Source organism: Zalophus californianus, chromosome 10, assembly GCF_009762305.2.
Source record: "Zalophus californianus isolate mZalCal1 chromosome 10, mZalCal1.pri.v2, whole genome shotgun sequence".
Lineage (NCBI taxonomy): Eukaryota > Metazoa > Chordata > Mammalia > Carnivora > Otariidae > Zalophus > Zalophus californianus.
In genome coordinates this window covers 33,665,316-33,692,819 of record NC_045604.1, presented here as the reverse complement: position 1 = coordinate 33,692,819, position 27,504 = coordinate 33,665,316, and the positions used below count along the sequence as shown (strand labels likewise).

The window sequence follows — 27,504 nt, the reverse complement described above, 5'->3', positions numbered from 1 at the left end:
AGCATGTTTTTCCTTTAAAATATTTTGCTAACCCATTCAGACTCATTTTAATGGAATGAGAAAAGAAGAAAATGCCTTACAGTCAAGGGTTATTTTATAATACGGTCCATCTCTCTTTGGCAAGTTTGCTCAGAAGAGACTGATTTTAGGTTTTTTGTTTCTTTCCAGTATCCAATTACTGTGTTTAACTTTTATTTTTTTTTTGTAAACAAAGGTAACTTTACACATCTAGTGAAAAAAAAAATCACACATTTCCTTTTCTTCATGCTCATGTTCTAAGTATGAACAAACCTCTACACTTCCCTACACTTCGAGGAAAGTAATCACTCTAAATCTTGCAAGTTGTTCTATTTTCAAGAGGTTTGGGAGTGTCCCAGGACAGACTCGCTTCTCCTTGCTTCATTGATTTTCCTATGCACCTTAAAGACAATGATAGTAGGCAAAACGAAGAGCACGATTACATTTATTTTGTCCACTCCTCCAGAAAGTCTAAGAACTAGAAATATTCTGCATACTCATGTGCACTTTCTTCTTAGCTCTTCTTCGGCTAAATCAGCTAGCCAATGGTTACTAGCATCATACACAAGACTGTCAGTGTTATACATGTGTGTCCTGAAAGTTAAAAAAGAAAGTTAACATCAAAATAATTTTATTGACTGATGATACACATTAATCTTTTGGTTACTATGAGATAAACAATGAAAATTAATCGGTTAATGTGGCATGCAAAACAAATGCAAAATTAGTAAGTTATCTAACCTCACGGTGGCCTTTACAGTTTAATAGCTATAGCAACACCAACTAAAATATGACACTTGAGGTTTTTAGTTTCTTGAAATTAAGTAGCCGAGTTAGAATTGATTAAGATACTTCCAGATTAAAAGTCAAAGAAAACCCCTGACACGTGCATTAGAGAAAAATTTCATCAAAAGACACCTCGAAGAAGACACCCAGAACGTTTCACAGATGCATTTATATTAAGTTATTTTTGTCATAATTTTGTATAACAGAAAAGAGATATAAGATCTATAAGCATGACTTAAAAAGATACCATAAAACAAATCTTAATATTTCCAAACACTGGAAACTCTAAAAGCCATCAAGCAAAAAGGAGAAACAAATACCATATAAGCCAATCATCTCATGATGCAAACAGTCATAACGAAGGCATTCCTATTTGCAAGCCCTAATGTATCTACCTTTTGGCTTTTCCCCCCAAATATTTGTGGCATTGCTAGCATCCAATCATTTCAATAAACTGATTGCAAAACACAAGATGAGATGATGAGTGGAGACTGGATGACATGTCATGCTAATGAGAGATCCAATATGTTAGTCACTCAAGAAAGAAAAACCAGTCTGACAAGATAATAGAGGTCTGAGCCCCTATTATCCTTGAACAGTCATGGATAAATCCTGCCCGAGTGGTACTGATGGACATTTTACAAGACACAGAAATGTGACTTCATAAAACCATATACCTTTTACGATTTACCACAAGGTCTTACTTCTGAGGGATCACCAGTCAAATTATGAAACATAACATGGAGTGCTTTGTTGTTTTCATGAGTGTAATAAGAGCTGAATAGTAGAGAAGGAAAACATAAATTGAATCATATAATTTTAATTTCAACCGAAAAGCAGTATCAGCATTTCCTTACAATCACATCCCTTTTAACTAAAAACTTATGGGAACTACATTTCTAAAAGAGGTAAGTAAATCCTTTGATAGGCAAACACAAAGGATCACCAGGTGAAGGGACACAATCACCTTCACACTCATTAACTCTTTTCCCTGTCCCTATTCAAGATCCAATTTTTAATTAAATCGGTATGAAATCAGGAGCATAACCAGGAATGTACAAAGTTAGCTCTTAACCTTCAACAGCTTTTACTTCCAAAACAAGGCAAGTGGAGTGTTTTTTAAGTGCACATGAAAAAGGCAAATTCTTTCGTAGGGGGTTTGCACAAGTTTCCTTCGATTCAGAAATAGAGGAATTTGGTTTACTGCAAAACCCCAATAAAATTCAAAACAAATATTCCCTCCTTCTACGTTTCAGCACTTTGCATCCCACTGAAACCAACATGGCCAATTATTTTCCTGAAAAGTATGCAAAGAAACTGAAGCTGCCCAGAGAGTTCCCAGTGAACTCCACACTCCTTCCCTACCCCTCTTACCTGCCAGGCCCCAAAGCATTGGCTTTGCAAGGTAAACCCACAATGCTCTAACTCAAAAGGAGAGCCGGAACAAGGGCAAGGAAGTACGTAGGGTGGGTGGTTTACTTTTCTTCCACAGTAGTTTTGCTCAAGCATCTGTACCAACTTAACTCACTTTATATGACTTTGAATTCTGTTCATTTTTGGTGGACTCTAAACCACATTCTTAAAAAGTTTCTGAAACACCTGAACTTCTATTTTACTACATTTGGTATTAAGCAACTAGAATACTTTATTGGCAATAAGCAAATATCTACTTAAAAGCTCACAGGACCCAGTGGTCAGATAATTTTACTTAAAGACTGAACCATTTAGTGACTTAAAGAACATTTACATAGTTTAGCTTATAATAGGCTTCAATAATACTGTTAATTTAAGGAGAAAGGTAAGAGTTACAGAGGGTAAAAAGTAGATAGCTCACATCACCCCCCAAATTAAAACAGGCCATTTAGTGACAGCATTAGAGCTGTTTTTAATTAAGGGAAAAAAATAGACAGGCAGTAGGGCAGTTTAGAAAAATAATTCAAGTTTATATAAACTCTACAGTAAGTTTTCTGAACGGTCAAATCTATAAAACAAAGGAGGGTCAATTTAAATAATCCTCTGTCTACAGGATAGGTCAGAGCCAGCTATGACATTATACTTAACACATGCACATTCAATGCAGATCAGATGTTTCAAATAATACTGATTTTTTTCCCTATGTGCAGCTGTTCTACCATCCCAGGGCTTACCATGTGCCAAGCACTATTCTACCTTCTTTACAGGGGGCAATTCATTTGATCCTTACTACAATCCCCTGAGACAGGTGATATACGTCCCCCACTTTACAAATAAGAAAAGAAGCATCAGAGAAGTGAAGTTGCCCATTGCCCCATGGCATGTACTTCAGCCTCGGGATGATTCAAATCAAGGGGTCACGCTCCTGGGTCTATCCTCTGAACCCCGGGGCTGTTTTTAGCTGTTTTGGCATGTTTTCATAAATCCAACTCAGAAAAAGGCCTGATCACAGGCAACCTGCCAAGTCTGTTAGAGGTTGATTTTTCCCCAGGTTTTTGCTTCTGTGTAACACACCGATACTGCCAGAAATTGTACTGAGTAGGGAAACAAGGTGAGTTGATTAATAGATTGCAAAGTGAGAAAATGGCTTTCAAATCACTTTCCTTTGAAATGTTAATGTCCTTGAATCTACTGAAAAATTAAAAAAAAAAAAGAAAAAAGACACAAAGTCTGTTTACCCAGGGCAGTAATGACAGAGAAAAGAATAAAGAGAGAGAATGTCAAAAAATACAATTAAGCTATGAAAGTTACCTTCTGATATAGTGTCAAGTTTTACTGGAAAGAAGCTAAGAACAAATTTTTTTAAATCATCAGAATTTCTGCTCACCCTGATTTTCCATAGTGCCAGAAAATTTTGACTAGAATTAGGGTACCAATTACAGTACCAGCAACAAGTCCTTGAGGGGGAAAAAATTTGGTAACACGGTTAATAGAAGCATGAGCAAGTACATATACAATGCAGTTTTACAATGACAAACACACCGGTTATGAGCCAAGTTAAAGAAAAACAGGAGATGTGAATTCTATTCTGTGTGTGGCTTTCTTATGTCACAAGTTTGACAGTAAAAATTGCATGCTATTTATCCTTTCGGTCAAAGAAAAATAAAATAAAATATTTAAAGTATCACATACTCAAATAAGATGTGTTTAACCCATTGGAGAGGCTTCTGAAGGGTTTCAACCCCACCAGGCTCAATTTTAAATGCTTTGATCATTGGTCATTCAAACAGGATGACTGCAGGGGCGCCTGGGTGGCTCAGTCGGTTAAGCGGCTGCCTTCAGCTCAGGTCATGATCCCAGGGTCCTAGGATTGAGCCCCGCGTTGGGCTCCCTGCTCAGCGGGGAGACTGCTTCTCCCTCTCCTTCTGCCTGTCTCTCTGCCTACTTGTACTCTCTCTCTCTCTGTCAAACAAATAAAATCTTAAAAAAAAAAAAATGATGACTGCATTATGTAATGTTAGCACTAGAAGGTATCTTGTGTAGATGAGTAAACTGAGTCTCAGAGAGATGAGGGCTACATATGTGGTTAATAGGAAGGCCATTTACTTTGTTCCTAGTAAAGCTAAGAGCTATAGGCATTTCTCCATCACAGGAAAGGTGATATCACCTGTGCATGGAGGCTAAAACATATTTATGTTGCTTACAGAATATGCTGTTCAGTGTTTAGTCTGTTGTCGATACAATTTCATTTAGGAAAGCACTATTTTGAGATTAAATGCACTACTTTGAGTTGAATGACAGAAAAGTAATTGGTCAAATAAGTTGGTCAACAGTAATTTTTATAGTTTGATTTTCACACACAATCTTTCTTCTTCCAAACCACCCATGTGCCCTTTCTCCATACCATTCTTGGGCTCCCTTTTCCTTCCTACTCCAACCTGCAATGTCCTTGAACTCTATTCTTTTGATCTGTATTGCAAAGGAAATTACAGATGACACTAGGAAAGCAACTGAAAGTAATGTGATCAAATCACGAATTGGTTACCAATCAGCAAACGCTCATGTCACACAGTTGCACTGTCCTATGAATACATGATTGAACAAAACAGCTATTTCTACCACAGGTAAGTTTTTACGGTATTTTACTCAATCAATTTCTTTAACTGATCCCCTAGCACCATATCGTTAGCTTGGAAAGATTGTATTCATCAAATAAATCACGGCTCCTCAAAAATTTGGGGTTTCTTTTCCCTTCACCACTTCCATTAGCTTCACCATTTTCAATGGTTGTAAAACCACCCCATTTTCAATTTGAATGATAAATGAAGATAGAAAATTTTAAAGTGATCCAGAGCATCTAGACGGCTGAACCAAAATCTTATTCTTAGAACAATGATCAGCACATATACATAATTCTAGAAGAATGTGTGCAGAGACTGCAAACTAAAAAAACTAAAAACTAAAAAAGTTGTTAATAGGTTGTTCTTCCTTATAATCCTATTTAACATAACAGAATAAAGGAACTGAGGTCTGTGGACAGGTGAAGTCACACCAGAAAGAGGCTTTTATAGAAGGAAAAAGAATGTGCTTCAGTAAACCTTAAATTTTCAGATTTACAAATCAGAATTCAACCCCACTTCCTCGGCAACATCCATAGGACCCTTGAAGGGTTTTGTTATTATCATTGGATTTTCTTTGTGTGAGGGAATTTTTTAGGTGCGGGAAATTCAAATGCTTCTCTTGCCAGCCTAAGCAGATCAATGAAAAATTAGATGATTATGTTGTCTGATTTCTTAACTTTGAATAACTTGTAGATAATTGAAGTTACTTATAATGGGATGTAAGTTCATCTTACAGAGAGAAGGTAATAAGACACAGTGAAGACCTGATATAGCATCTGATGCATTTCAAAGTACTACTGATGATTCAAGACTCTTGAAAGTATGCCTCCATTTGGGCTAGTCTATACCATATGCCATATGCAGGTGGATGTACAAAGCCAAAGTTAATCAGCATGTGATCTTTGAAGGATACAGAAAAAGCATTTTAGATATGTCACTGAGTAGTCTCTAATTTTTTCTTAAATATTCCTTCAACTGACCTATTAATCCCCATAAGAGATTTATGAACATCACGATATAGGATTTCAGCAATGGAGGGGGGGGAAGTAAAGAATCAGGACTACATTAATTGTCAAATTTGAGTTGTGCAGATTTGCACATAGGACAAGAATCTATCCTTTCAAGTGCTGGAGAAACGAGTACTCTGCCTCTGTTGAAGCGCCTAAGAGATGTGTGCCCTTGGGCAAGTTACAAATCTTGCAAAAATCATTCTTTCAGATAAAAAATGGGACATAGAGGGGCTCCTAGGTGGTTCAGTCAGTTAAGGAGCTGCCTCCTGCTCAGGTCACGATCCCAGGGGCCTAGGATGGAGCCCAGAGTTTGAGTCAGGCTCTTTGCTCAGCGGGGAGCCTGCTTCTCCCTCTGCTGCTCCCCCTGCTTGTGCGCGCTCTCTCTGTCAAATAAATAAAATCTTAAAAGAAAAATTAAAAAATTAAAAAAATTAAAAATGGGACATAGATACATTATAAGATGTTTTGAAAAGTAAAATAAAAATATAAAAATTTCAGTAGAGTACTTGCCACACAGCAAAAATGCAAATATTACCTTAACAAAGGACTGTTCTTACTCTTTGGTGTGGCCTGAGGGAATGATAAAACTGTCAGAAACCCATTTCAGGGGGCGCCTGGGTGGCTCAGTCGTTAAGCGTCTGCCTTCGGCTCAGGTCATGATCCCAGGGTCCCGGGATCGAGCCCTGCATTGGGCTCCCTGCTCGGCCGGAAGCCTGCTACGACCTCTCCCACTCCCCCTGCTTGTGTTCCCTCTCTCGCTGTCCCTCTCTGTCAAATAAATAAATAAATAATCTTAAAAAAAAAAAAAAGAAAGAGAGAAACCCATTTTAGGAAAATAACAGCGACTGCACTGCATGACTGCTTTAAGTTAATATTTATTCAATGGTTAGCACTGTGCTGGAGTTTTCATATCTATTATCTCATTAAGCTTCAAAGACTTTAAACAGCAATCAAAAATGAGAAAACTGGGACTCAGAAAGATTAAGTTCAATCACTTGGGTTGAATAATTACTAAATTAAAACAAAAAAACAAAAAAACAACAGGATTCAAACGAAGATCTGGCTGACTCCAAAACAGAAGCCTGTCTTCTTTACAACGTTGCATAAAAAAAACAAAAACAGAAACAAAACAACTATGTAGAGCATGTATTCTCAATGAGGGGTATTATCCCAAAAGGGTGAAAAAAAATCTTACTTTTTTATGTATAAAGTATAGATACACATAGAGAATATAAATAGATTTACAGTATTTTCTGTGGTAGTAAAATTTCACAGAGGGAGGGTGATGAGGAAAATGTCTAAAAAGTGCCTTGAGGGGGAGAGGGCAATAATGAAAAAAAGGTTTTGGAGAAACACCAATACAGAGCCAGCAGAATAGCTTTAGACCTCACAATAAAGTCTTCACTTACATGGCAAATAAGGAAGTTCTGAGATTAGTCAGTCTCTCTTTTTTAGCAGAATTAAATAGGAAAAAATTCAAATACTTCCAAAGTTCTAGTATCATCTATATCACTCATTAACACTGCAGTGTAATCAAGAAAAGCAATTTCCTTGTAAGTAGAGTTTGCTTATCTTTAAAATAAGAAAAGTGGCAGGAATAAAAAGGCACAGCATAAGGAATTTAGTCGATGACATTATAATAGCTTTGTATAGTGACAGACAGCAGCTGCGCTTGGGGTGGGCACAGCATAATGTATATACACTTGTCCAATTGCTATGTTGTATACCTGAAACTAATGTAACACTGTGTATCAACTACGGTCAAATTTTTAAAAAACTGATAAAATAAAGATGAGAAAAGTGACCCGATTCACAGAGTAAATTGAAGAAATAAAGATAATTTTTAGGTTTATATTTTACAAGTGTAAGATCCCAAAGAAAAATATTGCCATATGTCTGATTTAAGAGGGAAAGAGCTCCTCTTTATTTTTCAGCACAAGTTGGAATTACATCTAACCCTAAGGGAAAGTTTCTGGAAAAGCACATAGTACGTACTTCAAGAATTTCAGAGAAAATAAGCCCCTCAAACCTTCATTGGATGCCACTGAGCAGGTGAGAAAAAGCCCATCCACTAAACTCATCACTGTTAACATTAAATGATGAAATCATGAAGTTTTCCTTTAGAATACATTTATTTCTATTTAAAATATCAAACAAACAAAGTGAATTCCAACTGTTCAAATCTTTCAAGATAAGTATTTTAGCTAAAGAGAGGTTCATTCAAAATATAAAAGAACTATAAATAATAATAATAATAATAATAATAATAATAATAATAAAATACCTACTTTCAGCATCAGTCCCTTGTCTCATTCATGCATACATAGATAGGAGACCTTAGCTTATAAGGACATAATTTTAAAATACTCACTTTTTTTATAAGTGTATATTTTCTGTTGGGCATTCCTTATTAATATGCCAACTTAGCTGTATTGCTTTTTTTAAATTTTATTTTATTATGTTATGTTAATCACCATACATTACATAGCTGTATTGCTTCTTAAACATTTCTTTTATCATCTTCTTTAGGAGTTATCAATCTTCTTGTTAAAATGTATAACATCAAATAATATATTTATGAACAACAAAAAAAATACTGGAATAAAGGCCAGAAGAAATTGCAACACAGGTATGTCCTTATGTCTATAGCAACAGAATAATTTTAAAGCTATTTTTGCTTTAAATCACTGACAGGGAAGGGAAAAGGAAGAGAATGTAATCAAAGGTAGCATTCTGGTTTATTTGGAATAGAAGTCGAGAAACAGTCAAGGAGTAGTTTGTGAGTACTTATATAATTCTTGAGGCTTAAAAACTGTATTGACAACAGCCTCCTTCTTGTTGTTTTTGGCCCCTAAAATGATGATGCATTGAGACAATAGGCATTCAAGGATACTTGATTGACTGGCCAAATGATTTGAAGTTGCCCTAAAGTTACCCTGTTACAAGAACGTGGTTGGGAATACTTAGGAACATACCGAGTACCTATTGGTGTCCACCAAACACGTCGATAAACTGCATTTACCTGTCTTCTCCTTGACACCCTTAAACATTTCATTTTAATAGTATTCCTAAGACAGTAAAAAGACAATATTCTCTTCCAGGAATATGGATTGTACATCCCACAGTGATGACAATTTTTTTTAACTGCCGAAGAACCAAACTTACCAATTGCAATGATGGCAGCATCTGAAGAAAAGAAGAGAAAAGAAGAATTACAAAAAAAAAAAAAAAGTAAAGCCACTGATTTGCCAGCAATTTAACATATATATACACAGAATGTACTTGAAAGTTCAAAAGTAACTCAGATTTTCATAACTAAAAGAAATAATTATAAATAAATTAATGAAAACAGTTGTATATTAACTTAATCAAGAAACATATACACCAGTGCCTATATCTATACAACAGAGTCAACACTATAAACGTGAAACATGATAAAGAGTGAGTGAATATTGAAACAAACACCATATAATTCAACTATAGGACTTGATGGCAAGAATCAAATTTGAAAGCTTATATAGTAAATAACTGTGATCCAAGCCTATGACCAAGAGACTATCAGAAACTGAAGTCTTTCTCAGCAGACTCTATCAAAAGCTCAAACTACTTAATTTTTTACCTTTCAAGGACTATGAATGTGGTACTGCAACAATTACTTTCAAATAAATATATATATTTATAATAATATGCTGCTCTCCTAAGTAGTAAGTGGATTTATTCAGACAAGATCGGGCACGTTCAGGGTGGTATGGCCGTAGACTAAATGGATTTATTCAAAATACCACTAAGAACAAGCGACATTACACAGCAGAAGAAAGCACAGGATTTAGAGTCAGCAAATAGGTGTTTAACTCCCAACTTTCTCCCTATTAACTGGGTACTATATGATTCATACAAATTAATCTCTAAGCCTCTAGTTCATCACCTATAAAATGAAGCTGAAAAGGCTTATGTTGCAAGGTTGTCCCAAGGACTCATGTCCAAAGAGGAGAAGTGCACAGTGCATACAACTATAGTGCATACCCAGCAAGAGGCAACGACTCCTTTCTTTTTCAATATGAGCAAAAAATGGTATATGATATCTGAGGAATAAGTTAATTGCATAAAAGAGAGAAATTTGACCCCAAATACTTGGTTGTATTTTCATCATAATTATTGACTCGGGTTTAGTTCATGTTTTTTTTCAGGTTTCGTTTAAATTTGTTAAATTACCTTGTATTTTTTTTTTACAGAAAGAAATATTTCAACGAAGTTAGTGCTCTAACAAATTTATATTGGTGAGGTGAGACTTCTTTCTCATTGCCTTGCTCTATGAAAAATCAGATGTATTCAACCTAAAACTTTTAGGCCCAGAGAGGTCATGAAAATTGAAGAAGTCAGTAAACTCCTACAAGTGTTAAAAGTAATGAACTAGACCTAAATGTGTGAACACAAGCTATAAAACTGCTGTGGAGTGCCAAAAGCCAAGGTAGATAAGGAAATATACAAGATACTGCTGATGTAAATTACAAAAAAAAAAAAAAACCCAAACAAAACAATATCACGTACTACTAATGGATACACGTGTGCAAGTTTAAGAATTAAAACATAGATAGGATGCTTAAACACCAGGCTCAGGGCAGTCAGTGCCTCAGAGGGAGAGAAACGGAAATGGCACAACACATAATATCTATAATGTTCAAAATCTTAAAAATAGCCAGGTAAGGGCAAAAAAGGCTTCAAGATAACAACTGTGAAATATATGAAATCATTATGAAAATATGGTCACAACGCGTCAAACTATTTAAAAAAAAACAAAACCCAGGATTATTTGATACCATCAGAGGATGACCAAAAACGGGCAGGAATGGGTTAAGATTTTGTGCATGTGCATGTATTTGGCTTTTTACAGAAAGGAATCATGGAATATCAAAGGAAATTTCAACAAGGATACCTGTAAAGTTTCAAGCTCTTAAAAATTATCTGTGATGATGGCAAAACAGACTTCATCACGGCAATTATGAAATCTGGACAAAATATGGAAAAGCAATCATAACAATGATTTGAAGGCACTGGCTGGCAAACTAAGACAGGCAGAAATGGGTCAAAGCCGGAGAGGGAGAACAGTATGGAATGAGGTTTGCATATTTGCAGTGAGGGAAGAAGACCCTAGGCCATGCGGTATAGGGAGAAAATGCTAGGGTTGTACTGGCTAAGTAGGAGGATTAGTCAGAGTATGAAGTTCAGGACCACTAACAGAGCATCTGGAACTTGAGGGGGCAAATTTGGGGGGCTGCTAATATTTTATTTCTTGACGTTGGTAGTGGTTACACAAATATTTGCTTTAGAAAAGTTATTGAGCCATACATGGGTGTTTTATGCAGTGTGAGTGTGGGCGTGTGTGGGTGTGTGTTGAGTTCAATTAAAAAGTTAAAACAATTTAAAAAATTATCTCTTGGCTCACAGTCCTGTTGAGATTTTCCAAGGAACTGAAAAAAAATAGTTATCTCTAATAGAGAATAAGAGTATCTATAAAAATTTTGGCTACCCATTAGGTAAGTTAATAGACAAGGGGACATCCTGGTAGCCCGAAGCTTAGCAGTAACTAGTAAGAAGGGTTTCATTCATTCACTCTACATGTATTTTTGAAGTCTACAACATATTTTACTCCACTTTTACAAAAATTGTCATTTAAAGACCCTTGTGTAAATATGGACCATTTCAAAGAATTCTGTCTTTTCAATTACTTAGAAGACACTTCTTTACCAAATAAGCAACTCTATGGAATCTGGAGAGATCCTTCAGCATGCTTAAGGGATGGGTCTCTATCAATAAACCAGACCCAAAAAATGGCCATAAGGATGGTACATATATTTGGTTCCCTGAAGGGTCTTGAAGAATTCAAGGACTACCTAAATCTCATATAAAAAAACAGAATTTCTTTGCCAAGCTTAACTTAGCATTGTTTTCATGGAGCCCCAATCTTCTTCTACATTATTGCAAAATGTTTCACCCTAGCATACTCCCAATCTGCCTCTGAAGAAAGTCAAGAGCGTGTTAGTACGAAAAACTCTTCCCACCATAGCACCTCAGATCCCTACTCAGGAAAACCTGAGCAGTGTCAACTCACCTGAAGAGAGGGTCCCTTTTCCATTAGGTGTGCTGGTTGTCTTGGGAGTAGCGGAACTCTGTTTTGCTGTAATATGAGCAGAGGTCAATCTTTTTGTTGTATGGAGACCCTTAGTCACTGGGGCATGGATAATAGTGGACTTTCGTGTTGCTGGAAGACTCCGTGTAAATGAAGCTTTCGCTGTGGTGGATCTATGGGTTACTGGCATGGCCTGTGTAGCAGACGCATTTGCCATGATGGGATTCTGGGCTGCTGATGGGGTCTCTGTAGATAGAGCATTTGATATGGGGGATTTTTTGGCTGTGGCTGAATCTTTTGCTCTGGTGGGTTTCTGAGGAGTTGATGGGGTCTTTGTAGCTGAAACATGTACTGTGGTGGGTTTCTGAGGAGTTGGTATGGCTTCTGCAGCTGAAGAATTTATTGTGTCAGGTTTCTGAGGAGTTGATGGGGTCTTTGTAGCTGAAACATGTACTGTGGTGGGTTTCGGAGGAGTTGGTAGGCCTTCCGCAGCTGAAGAATTTATTGTGTCGGGTTTCTGAGGAGTTGATGGGACTTTGGTACCTGAAACATTTGCTGTACTGGGTTTCTGAGTTGATGTAGCTTTGGTACTTGGAACATTTGCTGTGGTAGGTTTCTGAGGAGTTGATGTGGGCTTTGTAGCTGATCCAATTACCGTGGTGGAGTTCTGAGCTGGTAGTGTGACCTTAGGAATCGGAGAACCTTATATAGAAGAAAAATGTTAAAAAAATATTAGCTAAATAATGCTGTCAAGTTAAGACTTAGGAACAAATTGCTTGCTCTATGAATTCTCTCTTTCTCTCCCACAAACACCTAAATATGAATATGACTTTTAAGAGACCAAGTCTAATTATGATTTTCCCAAGGAACTGAAATGCTGCATGTTTTTGCTTTGATCTAAATTATGCCTGTAGCCAACTAAAGTGGGTTTACACCAAAGTAGTACTGAGGTTCTTAAACTGTTTTCCATGTAAAGAAAAGAAACCAAAGTCCGAGTTGGTAGTGATCTCATTCTGTGACACACCCCAAGTTAAGATATTTTCTCTCACAAAATGTTTTCCTTTGCTCATGCCAAGACCAAAGAACCAGATAGAACCACTGGACAGACAGAGATAATCACAACATAGTTCCTTTTCTCGATGCTTTCAGGACATGTTCGTCACCTTGGGAACTTGTTCTGTTTTACTCCTTCTTAAAAGTAATACAGTCAATCTGAAAAAAAAAAATAAATAACTCTTTTTTCCTCTTGTGCTGGTTACCAACGTTACACATATTAGTTTAGTCCCTCTTTGGATTGCAGATCAGGTAACAAATATCTGAATTGCAACCTTGATTAAGATCCTATTCTGAGAATCACAGCTCTAACCACTTTGTACAGTTTTAGGTCTTCAGTGCCTGTTGGCCTTTGGGCCGCTTACACACTCCCACCTAAGGCAGCATGGAGAAGGGCTGCCTGCTTCACCACACACTGGAGACTGTGGGCAACTTCTTTAATCCTGCTAAGCTGTGATTTTTTCATCTGTACAGTGAGGATAAAAACAGCAGATTTGAGAACATTCTTGTAAGGAATGAGAGAAATAATTTAGGGAAGTTATTTCACACAATGCCTGTCTCTGAAGGAACACATTTTACCATTCTGGTGAGCAGCTGCCTGCTCCACCAGCACACACATCCTGCTGCACTCACTCAGACACCCAGCATCATTTATTTCTGCTTCCTGTGATCTACCTCAGAGGACGGTGGGGACCAGACAGCTCGCGGAGAAGCCCTAGCCAGTAGAGTAGGACTGATGCCCTCAAAAAATGGTAGATGGTATTGTTAGGGTAAGATTTTGTATGGACTTTTCCTCTAAGGTGCTCATATATAAATCTTATTCTTTGTCCAACCATGTTAGTTCTCATTTTCGAGCCAGAAGACCTACATGCTAGTATAGTGTAAGTGTCCTGGAAATTGCTTTTCTCATTGCCTTTTTGTTGTTTGATGTCTAGTTCAATTCCATGGCCATCAGCGCGCTCCAGATTATCTCAATCTTCTGAACTACACTGTGATTTAGAGCCCAGCCTACGGGCGATGTTCCATGCACACTTGAAAAAACTTCTTCCATCTGTCCTTATAGGGTTCAATGCTCTTAATATGTCAATTTTTAAAAAAAAAAGTTTAACTGTTGCTTCTATACTCTTATTGATTTTTGGTTGCTTATTCTAACAGCTATTGAAATAGGTGTGTAGAATACTCAAACTCTAATCATGGATTTCTCTATTTTTCTTTCTGTCCGTTTTTTGCTACATGTGGATTGAAGCTTTTTTTCTCCAGTGCTCATAGATCGCAGATTGTGATAGATTCCTGTTGAATGGATCCCATTTATCATTATGAACTGTTGTCTCTTAAAGTATTCTTTGATATTAATAGAACTTCACCAGCTTTTTTTTTTTTTGGTAATTGTTTGCAAAATATATTTTTCCATCCTTTACTTTTCACCATTCAGTGTTCTTATCATTAAATTGTGTCTCTTGTAAATAGCAAATAGGTTTTTTTTAATCAGTCTGACAATCTTACTTAAATTACACTCTGTGTAATTACTGATAGAGTTGGGTTTATAGCAAACACCTTACTATCAGTTTGCTTTTCCACCCATATATTTTATGTTTCCCTTCCTCTCTTGTTTCCTTTGGGATGAAGTGTTCATTATCATTCCTTTGTTACTTATGATTTATACTTTCTTTCACTATTATTTTCATGGCGGCCCTAGAGATTACCGTATGTATTAGACTATAAGTCAGTTATGCAAATTAACATTTTTACAACTTTTTAGTATTGCCAGAACCTTGTAACTTTTAAATGCAATTTACCTCTTATTGCCTGTTGCTCTGTTGCTATTATACACTTGGATTCGACATACACATCAAACCCTAGAAGACAATGCATTTATCATTTTGTACAGTACCTATTCATGTACCTTTGCTAGTGTTCTTCATTTCCTCTTGCATTTTCATGTTTTACTTGGGATTATTTTCATTCTACTTGAAGGAATGCTTTTACTTTGTTGTTCTGTGCAGGTCTGGTCTTCTGGTGACAAGTTCCCGTAGTTTTCGTCTGAGAACATCTTCATTTGGCATTCAGTCTTAAAGCATATATTCATTGGGTAAAGACTCCTAGGTGAGCAGTCATTTTCTTATCCTTAACTTGAAGGATTTCTTCTCAATTTCTTTGGATTCCATAATTTTTGTTGAGAAGTTTGTGATCAGGTATAGTGTTGCTCCTTTGAAGATAATGTTGTCTTTTTGTCTCTTGATGCTTTTATCATTGTTTTGAGTTGCCAAAATTTTTGCCATGACATGCTGGGAAGTGGTCTTATTTTTATTCTGCTAAGAGTCCTGAGAACCTTTGGAATGTGTTGATGTATTTCATCAGTTTTGGAGCATTCTGTCATCTCTTTGGATACTTCTGCTTCTCTTTCTCTCTTTCTGTCTCTCCTCTTAGCTAACCTATGTTAGGACAGTTTAACATGTCTCAAATATCTCCTAAAGTTTTACCTATATTTTACATCCCCCCCCCGCCCCACTGCTTTGTGCTTCTGGGCATTATTAATGAATCTTCCTTCTTGTTCCTAATACTGTGTCCATATCACTGTTAAACCTATTGTGCTCTTCATTTCAGATTGTATATTTTTCAAAAGTTGTAGAACGTCTACTTTATTTTTATAGATTCCAGTTCTTTGTTGAAATTCTCTATTTCTCTTTTCCTTTAATACCTTAAACATATTAACCACTGATTTTAAAGTCCTCATCTGCTAACTCAATTATCTGGATCTCCTTTATCTGGATTTATTTTCCCCTGATTTGGTTATAATTTCTTACTTCTCTCCATTTCTAGTAACTCTTTTATTGTATTACAGACATTGTATATAAAACAGTCAGATGGTATGATCTTCCAAGAGAGTCCCTTTTTCTGATAGGCAGACTGGTTGGAGGTGATTACATCCTCAGCCCAGGAGGGACTGAGCTGGGTCTCAGCCTTAGTAAAACTCAGTCTACTTCTACTCTTGCCTCTGTTCCTTGGGAGTTGTCCCTCTGGGGTTTTCCTCGACAGCCAGGGAATCTTTGTTTCCTCAGCCCTGAGAAACTGTGGGAGACGCAGGTCTGCCCTTCAGGAGTCCCCAGCCCAGCAATCTAGCCTCCTTCCCCACACAGCTTCAAAATGGGCACAAATGTGTTAAGGGGGACAGGAGTGTATGCTTGATCCAAGCTTCTTCCTCTGATATCTGTTGCCCAAATACCAGAAGGATCTGAGAGACTGTATTTTGTACTTTGGAAGCTTTGGGTCTAACCCCTAGTCTCCCCTGCAGCCCAAGAAATCAGCAAATGGCCCTTGGGAAAAACTGGCCCTGCACTGAGGACCTCAATTTTCAGTATGTTTTTCTAGCCACCACAACCGCTAAAAGCTTGGCCAGTTTCTCTCTTTCCTGGCGGTGGTCTTTTAAGCGGGTCACGATGGACCCCCCAGCCCAGGTGCACCTCAGGGTGGCTTGCCTTCACTCTCCACCCCCAGGAATTCTAGTTCATTTAGTCCTGGTTTTTCCTACCCTTGTATCTCATGCCTTTCAAAATATGACTTAAAAAAAAATCTCTCCAGATTTTGTAGTTATTATAAAGGAAATATTGGCCTACCATGGCCTACTTGGGCACTACCCTAGATTTGTAAGCTCTAAATAACTGATAATTTAATAAAACAGGGGAAAATAAATATGAAGTGTATCACATAGCCAGATTAAGAAGCAAACACATATCAAATTTCTCCCATAATTAAATTAATTCAGACAATATAATGAAATTTTCACCACGCAGTTGTCACATCTCCACATCATAATAACCATTATCATTAGGGGTGCAGAGAGCCAGCACAGTGAAGCACTATTGCTGGGACAGTGAACTGTTACAGTTTCTTTGGAAACAATGTTGGTGACGTCTGTCAAAAGTTTAATGCATGTACCTTTGTTCCAGTAACTACCCTGCAAAGAATTTACTGTACAAAATGCACTTGCACACTTGTGCAATTCCAGATGCCCAATATTTGTTGCAGCATCTTTTATTACAAAAGATAATAATAATTAAAAAAAAACACAAACTAGAATCAAAAACTAAATTTCCCTCAATGGGTTAAATAAATGATATATTCATACAACTGCTATGATTAAAAATATAAATATGTGTATGTATGTTTATTTTCTAGAATCAAATGCAAACATTTGTGAACGATGGTTACTTCTGAGAGAAGGACTAGGGACAGAGAGATTTTTACTTTACATTTTATACCCCTCTGCATGGTTTTAATATTACTTCCCTGTTGATGTATGCCACTTATAACAAACAACTGTTTTCAACCAACACTGATATTTAAAAATTCATGCTAACATAATTCCAAGTATAATTATAAAGAGAGCTCAAGTCACCCTGGCATCACATATCACATTGCTTAAATACCGCCTACTGGGATCACTATCTAGATCCCTCAGTTTAGTCTAAGGTTCCCTCCCAACTGAAGAAAATAAACCATTTTATTTACTTTCGTATTAATATTAACTTATTGAAGGTGATATGGTAAGAAATAGCAAATGCAAGCTGACTCACTAAAAACGTGAGACATGTTACGTTTACGTGTGTGTGTGTGCTATACGCTGTGAGTTACGTGTATGTGTGTGTGCTATACGCTGTGTGTGTGTATGCATTTATTTATTTATTCATACATTACCATATATTCTCCATATCAGTGTTTCCTCCTTCCTTGGAAGTCATAGACCCCTCTGATAATCTGATGAAAAATTGCGCCCCCCAGAAAAATAAAAATATGCATATGTACCACATTTTCCATTCATTTCTCAGGGAGTTCATAGAATCTCTGTAGCCCATATATAGACCTAAAGGTATAAATAAAACAAAAATACAACAATGCAAACTCAATACCTCTGCATTCAGGTGGCGGGCCACTCCATTCTCCTTGGTCACCTCTAACAGTACAATAAATAGAGTTCTTTCCGATCAGGGTGAAGCTTTCATTACATCTATATTTTATAGTCTGTTGATACACATAAGCGTCCCGTGGATCCAGAATGAATCCATTGCTAATTTCTGGTGGTTCTGGACAAAAAATTTCTTTAAAAAAATTCCAACATATTTTACATTAATAAAACTGCCAATTACTTACTTTAATAAGTAAGAGTAAAACATGTTAAATAACTTATTTAAAAAAAGTAAAAATCTACCATTTTTCTAAATTCAGCATTATCAACCAGGTAGCTTAGAAATACCTATTAAGTAATGAGTAGTGTATTTGGAGCTCTGGATACAAATGGTGTAAAACATGAATGCTAACTTTGAGACCAATGTATAGAAATAAGATCTAGAACATATATGCGAAGCAAAAATTACAGTAAAGTCCTCACACATTACATATCACATTGTGCTAGAAAAAGCCCATACTGCCAGAGTTCAGAGTTGGTGAAAGCAGGGCAGAGATGTTAAGGAGGAAATGGACCTTGAGTGTGATACTGAGACATACCCTTCTGCTAAGAGAGCAAAGCAGAGGGCATTGCTCTGCATTCCAGGGGGAAATGATGCCAAATGGAAGGAGCCTAGAAGTCAGGTGGCATACTTGGGAAATAGGAATACATGATTCTGACAGAGTGAAATATCTGAAGTGTCAGGATTACATTTTGACTTTTAGTATCAAATTTTGTTCAGCATACACTGACACACAGCCTTTTACTTAAAGTAAACGTATTGAGCAGCAGCACTCGGAAAACCGTACTAGAAGCCCCTCCTTGGCAGTAGCCCTGATAAAAAATGCAATGGATCCACATTGTCTAGAGCCAGGAAAGCAATGTGGTCATGTGTGTACATCAATTATGTTACATCGAGTGGCCTTAAGTAACCAGAGACTATGAGCAAACAGATACATTACTTTTAGGCCACTGACTGAAGCAAGGAACAGAAGGTTAATTGGCTTTACGTAAGGCTAAGGTGCAGGCCGCCTGCACGTCACCATCAGTGCCGTTCAGAGATTTTCTGAGCACCTAACACATACCAGGCACTGTTCCACAAACGGAATTGCAAAACTAAATAAAATACTAAGTAGTAGGTGTTGAAATATAGTGACAGTAGCGCGTGGGTGGCTCAGTCAGTTAGTCTGCCTTCGGCTCAGGTCATGATTCCAGGGTTCTGGGATCGAGTCCTGCCCTCTCCTGCTCCCCCTGCTTGTGCTCTCTCTCTCTCAAATAAATAAATAAAATAAAAAAAATATAGTGACAAAAAGTTCAAAGATTTTCATTTTAACACAAAATAGCGAGGCTTATCACAGAAGTGTGCACCATGGTGTGGAAAAGAGAGAACAGTTAGCCAGCAGGGAGGTCAGCAAAAGCTTTTAGAAGGTCTATCAGAGCAAACCCTTAATAAGAAAAGAAAAGAAAAAAGAAAAGAAAAAAGAAAAAGAAAAGCTAAGCAGAGAAGGGGCTGAAGGACATTCTAGGCAGGGGCAGTAACAGAAGGAAAGATGTAGGGAGGTTTGCATGGATAGAGCATAAAGTATGAGGACAAGACATGAGTGTGAAGTGGGTAGACCATGGCAACCCTCATATGCTTTACTAAGGAGTCTGGACTTTGCAAGTGATGAGGAGACATGTATAAGTTTAAGACGGAAGAGATAAGTCACATCCGTGTTTCAGATGGATCACTCTGGGTAGGATGTGGATGAAACATTAATGGAGTCCAAGAATGGAGGATGGGGGCCAATGCAATCAGCGTCACCTTTGAACTCAGGCAAGTGGGACTCCTGCCCCAGCTGCTACACTTTAAGAGGCTATGGCCCTCTTCTGACTGTGCTTCTCCTTGCCAGTGGGGTATCTGCAGGGCTGAAGGTGTGCTCACTGAGAACTCTTCCCCCACCCCATTGTAAATTCGGCTCTAGGAACTGGCCCTCGGAATTCCCCCCTGCAGGGCCTGAAAGCGTCCTTTCTCCTGGTCTATATTCTTTTTTTTTTTTTTTTTAATATGGAACACTACAAATTTCTGTGTCATCCTTGAGCAAGGGCCATGCTAATCTTCTCTGTATTGTTCCAATTTTAGTATATGTATCACATGGTCGTGATTGTTGTGTACACCTGTAGTCCACAGTTCAGTGCCATGGGGGTGAGGGGAGGTCCCACGGTACATGACTTGGGCGTGTGGGCCATGTTGTGCATTTACATGCATCAGAGGCTTCTCACAGTGCCAGAGGGGATGCCTATTCGAGTAAGTTTGCTGTCCAAACTCACTTTAGTATCACTTACAGCATCCCTTAGTAGATGACAGAAATGGGAAAGGTGGGTGGTGGGTAGTAATGCTGAAAATTTCAAAGTACTAATAATGAGAAAAAGGAGAACTAGCAGACATAGGAGGGTAGAACTCAAGGTGGTGTGTGGTGTAAAGGGGTATCTGGGTGTGACCAGCTTACACCTGCCAGCTCTTGATTGGCAAGACTTCATTTTATTTGTCTTCATATCATAACTTCATATCAACTGACCCCATACATTCCCTACCACAGTGTGTCAATCAAGACACGCTTGTCAAATTCACTAAGTCTAGTCTAGTTTTCTGCTCCTAATAACACCCAAAACTTGACCTTTTGGCAAAGATGGGAGAAACAATAAAGCCTACATTTTTAAATGGTGCATTTTTTTCTTAAGAAAAAAAGAAATATGCTGCACATATTTTAATCCTCTCAATTTTCAAGAGACATATGCCTCTAGTGGATATAAATTTGACTGGATACATGCATTTATGATACTATTTCTATGTCCTAATCTCCCTCTAAGAAGATAAGATTTTCAAGTGCAGAAATCATATTTCTTCTTTATTGTATAACCTTATTCCTCTAGTGATGAAAAATCAATCCCATTTCAAAACATTTATAGATAATTAGCTCAGTTCATAATCCTGAATGAAGCAACATTGAGTCCTAGAAAAATGATGGGTTTGATGTCCAGAGGTCTGGGTTAAATGCCTTCTCTTGCCACTTACTTTGGGATGTAGGTTCAGGTCATATAGACTCTCTGATCAGGAGTATTTTAATTCATAAAATTAAAAATTATGGGGAAGAAAAACCCTGCATCTATTTTGCTTGATTGTTAGAAGGAAAGGTAGGGATAATAAATGACCAACCACAATATACACCTGTTTGCTGGGGTTTTGTTTCTTTGTTTTGTTTGTTTGTTTATTTGTTTGTTTTGGAGTTTGTTGGGTTTTTCTAATCCTTTACCTCTGCAGCTAATAAATTAAGAAACATTACTAATAAAGATCTTTAGATTAGCTAAGACACTCCTACACTGGAAGGTGAGGGTACTACAAATACACAATGTGAACAATTCTTCATGAGAGAAAGTAATTTACCATTGACTATTCAGCCTCACAACTAGAGTGCTTAGGCTTTTTTCAGTCTTACCTTGGCATTCCGGAAATGGATCACTCCACCCAACATCCCTGTCTACAAGGGAACAGTAACTAGAAGTTTCACCAACTAGCCTGTACCTAAAGCAATGAGGGGAGAAAAAAAGTTAGGTTCCATCCACAAGTTTGGCTTCCCTTAAATTCTCCAAAATATCATCTTAAAATATGTAGTACGCCAGTAGATGGAGACAAAACAAGTTGATCAAAGTTCACAAGGCAGTTTAAAGGGAAAGAAAAAATTAAATTAAAAAAGGTGATATCCAAAGGATACAAAAGTATAAGACATACAAAATGTTTTTTTATTTGGGTGGGGTCCACATGAGAAAACAGGAAAGTATTTTGAAACATTTTAAAGTGATATAGATGCTTGACTATTTTATATTTCTGAATTCTAAAAGATCAACAGAGGCTTCATAGAATAATAGAACATATTTATATTTTAAGGCTCAAAGTACTCCCCAGATTTGATATTAATCATATTAATGATCCAAGCATCTCTGTTGCATACAGGAGACACATGATGTTGATATTTTTATTTTATAAAGAGCAGGCACGCGCACGCGCGCGCACACACACACACACACACACACACACAGAGTAAAATATCATAATTCAATATGCAGATATTTAATGAGAAAATGAACATAAAGTTTCCGGCAGTCTCTGAGACACTGATGATACCCAAAGAGTGAGTTCCTTTTCCCTACATAGAGAACTTAGAAAAGACCTCAGGTCAGCATGATATTTTTATGCTAGGAGTAAATGTTTTTAACACATAATATTTTGCAACAGGCAGTTTGCACACAGAAAAAAATGCAAATTCATTATTTAGGTAAAGTAAGGATTGGTTTCACTTGAACACTTGAAGGATATAATTTCTGCAAGTGCCAACATATTACAGGTTTTTTCCTTTACTAATCACATTTAAAATTTTATAGTGAATCATACATGTACTGAAATCTAACAAGTGAGAGAATTCAGTGTTACAAGAAATTGTCCTTTCTTGCCCCCATTTTATCAAATTTAACCATGATGAGCTCACGATGAAAGACCTTTGAGCAGAGGAGTTGTTTTATTGAGACTAGCTTGTAAACACTGACCACAAGTCTAAAAACTTGCATCTTAAGTCCTAATTTGTTTTCACATTTGTTAAATATAGAGTATAAATATGTAGTATGCCAAAACTTACCCCTCGTTACACGAGAAGGAGATAGATGAACCATATAATAGGTCAGTTGGTATGCTGACATGACCATGTCTTAAATCTCCAGGATTAGGACATGATTTTTCTAGAGGGGAACACAAATTGATTTTTTTTCATTAAATTATCAGGCACTTCTATGCAAATCCATCATTTGCATAGAACTATTGATATTTCTTATCCTTAGACTTTTTAAAATCCTTCCCTCATTTTGTAAGTTTCAAATAAAACACCGTATTTAGAATATATGCTTATTACATCTTAGGTAACCTTAAACAAATTAAGTGTGAATAAATTAATACTCCCATCTCACAAGTATTTAGTTGGCCTAATTTAAAACAAAATTATAAAATGACTCTAATGGTTCTTTTCAGAATCATTCGAAGTAATAATATGTACACACAGACGTCCAGCATGAAGGAAGGAAGAAATACCATTTCCCCAAATACCATATGATTACGAATACTCTGTAAAATTATACTCACTTTTACAAAATTCATCTGGTTTGGACCATGTAAAATTCTGAAGGCAAGTTAGTTTTCCTGAGAAGAAACTGTCCCTTCGGAAGCCAGGTCGGCATTCATATTCCACAATGGAACCCGCTGGGAAATAATTCTGTTTGGTAAAAGACTTTTTGAGAGATGCAAAAAGTAGCCTGGTTGGAACGTCACAGCTACCTAAAAGTATTAACAAAAGCAACAACATAATTAATATCACCTTATTTGATAATTTATGTTTAATTATCCAGAATTATTTGGTCCTTACATCACCCCTTTTTCTGTACTTCTTTGTACATATTTGATATTTAACTATAGTAATATCACTACAACATTTACAGTGTGTCAAGCACATTCACGTATATATTTCTATTTCCTGATTAGTAAATTTGGTACCTAGATATCACTATGCCCACAATTCAGGAAATATAACACATTTTAGTTGCCTGGCACCGTTCTGCCACTGACCCTTACCTGCCCAAAGGAGGACGGGGTGAGAGGAGGACCAGTATTTCCTCAGACCCCCGGGGCTAATGTCCTGAACAACAACAATAACAGTAACAATAATAGCTAATATTTATTGAATACCTCTAAATGTTGTATATGTATAAGCTCATTTCATCCTCACAACAACCCAGAAGGCAACGGATCAGGTGAGCCAGGGGTATACATAAAAGTATTTATAAACGGTAAACATCTGGGCAAATGTGAATGTGTAGAGGCATGGTACAGTGGAAGGGACACGGACTTTATAGTCCAAAGACTCAAGTTTGGACCTTGGCTCTCCTGCATAAGAACTGGTGATTTCAAGAAGTTACTTAACTTCTGGGGGGACTATTTCCCCAGACTACTTCTTACTGAAAAATGGGGATAAGAGTCCCTACTCCACTCATGGGGTTGTCCACTCATGGAGGAGTCAATGGAGTCAGCTAGGTAGAAGCATTATAAACTAAAACATGATACACGTGCAAAGGCTTAAGTACTTCAACCACTGCCTTCTATCCTGCACACACAAAACCCAAAGGTTCAAGCTGATTTCTCACAGGTTTCACAAAATACTTGTGGCAGTTTCTATATTTCCTGTACCTTCTATTACTCCAGGTTGTCCAAAGCTAGGAACCAAGTCTCATCTTTATCTTTATTTGTCTCTGTCAAAGTTAATATAGGACTATGCATCTAGTGATAGATTTTGAGGGAAATACAGAGAACTTTTTATAATGCTACCGCAGAGTTGTATTTGGTGAGTCCTACTTTACAAAATGAAATTTAAGAACACAGAAGACCTATGTTATATGTCGCGAGGTGATTGCCAAACATCTTCATATATAATTTACTTCCTAAATTGTACCTATTGTTTATTTTGTCTATTAGTTCAGGGGGTACAGCATTAGGTGGGGGCGGAGGGTGGGGGAGAGAACAACAGAAAGCCCAAACCTGTTAAGGAAGAAGCAGGACCTATTCTGGGAAGTACTGTGTCAATTAGCTGCAGGGTGAAGTGCCAGGTTTATATACCCTGGGGTTTCCTAATGCTTGAAAACTATCAATTACCACTCACACCAAAGAGGGATAAAATTAAGCTAACGCAGTACGTTCCATTCCCATAACTTATATATACAAAAATGAAGAACTTACGGTTACAGAATTCTGCCACCTCTGACCATTTATTGTTGAAACAGACCACTGAGTCGGCCCTGCCAGGAACCTTTACAAAGCCTTCATTACATTTGTATGTTACTGTGCTTCCTTCATGAAAACTCAAGAGATCTCCCAAAGTTGCTTGGGCATTAGGTACCTCTGGGGGAATGTTGCAGTCACCTAGGGAGGAAAAAAGAAAAAACAGAACTGAAGGAAATAACACTTTTCAGTTCATAGCAACATTCCTTTTGCAAGAGGAGTAAGGGAAGCAGCCAAGGCTTTTGATGCACAGGTAAGGTTTCCATACAGTGCTGAACCGACATACCAAGAATTTGCTAGGCTGCCTGTCTTGTCAATTAATTCAGTTTTAAAATAAGGACAGAATCAACCCCCCTCTTCATTATTAAAAAAAAAGGTGGTTTAGAATTGATCTCCACATTGATGCTGTCACTAAGCACACAATTAAAGACAGACGCCCCCGTGGAACGTTCCACCTGGAAGACAAGACTTGCTAACGGGTAGCGTCCCGTGCAGCACACAATTGGACTCTGTTTAAGAGGTGACAGTGGTCAACTCTGGCCTCCCACCCTTAAAGAGATGTTGAGGGATTGAGAATTCACTCTTTGAGCCCTGCCCTTTGGCTTCCCCAGGTTTGGCTGCTCCCCAAACTCAGCCCGCGCTTCCTCAACGGTCCCCGCCTCACTCCTGAAGCCGTGCTAGCTGGGGTCCAGCACAGCAAGACCCCACACTGCAGGACAGCCCGGAGATCCTCTCCCTGTCCCCAAGGGATCGTGCCAGTAGGAGCTCCGAGCCTTAAGGGTAGAGGATTACGGGAACGATTTACCCATGCCCTCATTCCTCACCTCCCCCGGTGCCCAGACTTCTCGGTCGTCGCGGAGACGGATCCAGCCCCTCCCACCCAGCCTAAGGGTTCCCCCGGCCGGGCCGGGCCCCCCAGCCCCCGCTCACCCTGAGCCGCAGGTGGACCCAGCAATAGCAGCAGCAGGAGCAGCGGCGGCGGCGCGCTCGGCCCGCCGGGGAGGCACATGGCGCGCGGGGCCCGGGACCCGGAGTAAGTGGAAGCGGGCTCCAGCAAGGAGCTGTAAGCAGCAGCAGCGCCTGGGTGTGCCGCCAGGCGAGTTAAATTAGCTCCTGGGCGGGGTTGGGGCTCTGAATCACAAAGGGTGGGGCGAAGAGACGCTCGGAGGAGAGTTTAGCTCGCACCAGGTGCCAGGCAGGGCGAGGGCGGGGGACTCTCGCGGCTCCCTCCCCTAGAGACCCTAGACTGGGGAAGGGGGATAACGGGCCGGGAGAGGGGCTCTCTGGCCGGTCGCCTGGACTCCCTTTTGCTCTTTGCTGGGGTGGGGCCTGCGCGGAGCTCCCATCTGGAAATGTAAATATCTACTTTCCAAGTAAACAAAACACTTGGGGGGCGGGGGGCGGGGGGCGGAGGAGAGGGGCGTGGCTCAAGCGGCCGGGGCTTCGCTTCCTGGAAATCTGAATTAGGTTAAGAGAAAATTTAGCGCTCCTGAGTGCTGCCAAGCTGAGCAGAAGGTGCGGTGGATTCCCAGGTAGCCCCTGGAAACTGAGAAAGAGTGCCCACCCAGGAACCTGGTGCCTTCAACTGGAGGTCTGTCAAATGCCAACAAGGAATGGGGAAAAAACAGTGTGTGGTCTCCTAGCACACTCCGTAATCTGAAAACGGCAAGTGGGAAATGGCCCAAGAAAACAGGTCAAGCAACACAGCAAGGAGTGACCATTGTTCATACTATGTTTGGGTGGGAATCATTTTCCTCGCCAGGGTTCTCCTTATTTACCAAGGACAGCTCATGAATTCCTCTTTGGGGCTATTCTAGTCCGACTGCTGGAAGAAATGCACCATCCCGTGGAGTGTGCGTGTGTGATGCAAGGGGAGAAAAATGCCCAAACAAAAACCAAGCGCCAGAAAACGAAATGATAGGGTGGTGGTTTTAAGAGGAAGGTTTGTTAGAAGACCTTAAGTATATTCCAGTGGTGTGCAAGACTAGCCACACATTAGAGTCACGTGGGGAGCTTAAAAAAAAAATCCAGATGCTCAAGCTACACCTCAGACTACTTAGATTAGAATCTCTGGGGATGGGTAGGAAGGGGGCAGCAGGATTACTTAAAGCATCCAGGTGATTACACTGGGCAGCACAAATCTATATGGGGCTGGTCAGAGTAAAGGTCTCTCCTTCCCCCCAGTCCAGCACTGTCCCTGTCAAAAACACAAAAAGACATCATCTTTATGGAGAGTAACCCCAAGAACATTTCCCTTTAGTAATTCACATCAGTCTGGTTAGCAGAGTCCATCCTAGGTTTCCTACTCCCTCGAATACCTTCCCTGGTTAAATGAAATCCTCAACTTGGAAATACGCTGCCATAGTCCATGGATCAGATGTGGAGGTATTTGTGGCTCCAGTAATGATATTCTTTCCTAAATGTTTTTGATCACTCTTTTTCGGTTAGTAAGAGCTTTATAAGAAGGAAGACAACAGTTTTCTCTGTTTCTCTGGCTCATGCTTACTGTAGTGAACTGAATAAACCCTGTGTTACCCAATGCTGGAGCCAATTGTATAGGGATTCCAAGAAAGGAACTCCTATAGGTTTGCATGGAAACCTATCAGTATTAAAACATTCTAGAGTTTAGAAGTCGAGTAGAGGGACTTTTAAAATTATCTAGCATTGGGGCGCCTGGGTGA

General features: G+C 38.5%; 1 protein-coding gene and 1 non-coding gene across 7 annotated transcripts; both read right to left on the bottom strand.

Annotated features, from left to right (window-relative positions):
- Window positions 1-149: 149 nt before the first annotated feature.
- CD55 (CD55 molecule (Cromer blood group)) lies at window positions 150-26,132 on the bottom strand. 6 transcript variants are annotated; one of them, XM_027611165.2, is made up of 11 exons: window positions 25,754-26,130; window positions 24,782-24,964; window positions 23,138-23,329; window positions 22,641-22,740; window positions 21,447-21,532; window positions 17,936-18,124; window positions 11,958-12,677; window positions 9,014-9,034; window positions 3,605-3,674; window positions 1,482-1,581; window positions 150-612 (listed from the first exon to the last, which is right to left on the bottom strand). In XM_027611165.2, exons 1-10 carry the CDS (start codon window positions 25,830-25,832, stop codon window positions 1,485-1,487), a joined length of 1,737 nt encoding a protein of 578 aa, XP_027466966.1. In that variant the 5' UTR covers window positions 25,833-26,130; the 3' UTR covers window positions 150-612; window positions 1,482-1,484. The 6 variants fall into 6 exon arrangements, 5 of the variants coding, with proteins under 5 accessions (XP_027466966.1, XP_027466967.1, XP_027466969.1 ...); XM_027611166.2 differs by lacking the exon at window positions 3,605-3,674 and having other exon boundaries at window positions 25,754-26,127; XM_027611168.2 differs by lacking the exons at window positions 1,482-1,581; window positions 3,605-3,674 and having other exon boundaries at window positions 11,958-12,023; window positions 12,519-12,677; window positions 25,754-26,123.
- Window positions 20,012-20,115, bottom strand: LOC113933833. Its single transcript, XR_003523528.1, has one exon. It is a non-coding gene; the product is annotated as a U6 spliceosomal RNA (small nuclear RNA).
- Window positions 26,133-27,504: the final 1,372 nt, after the last annotated feature.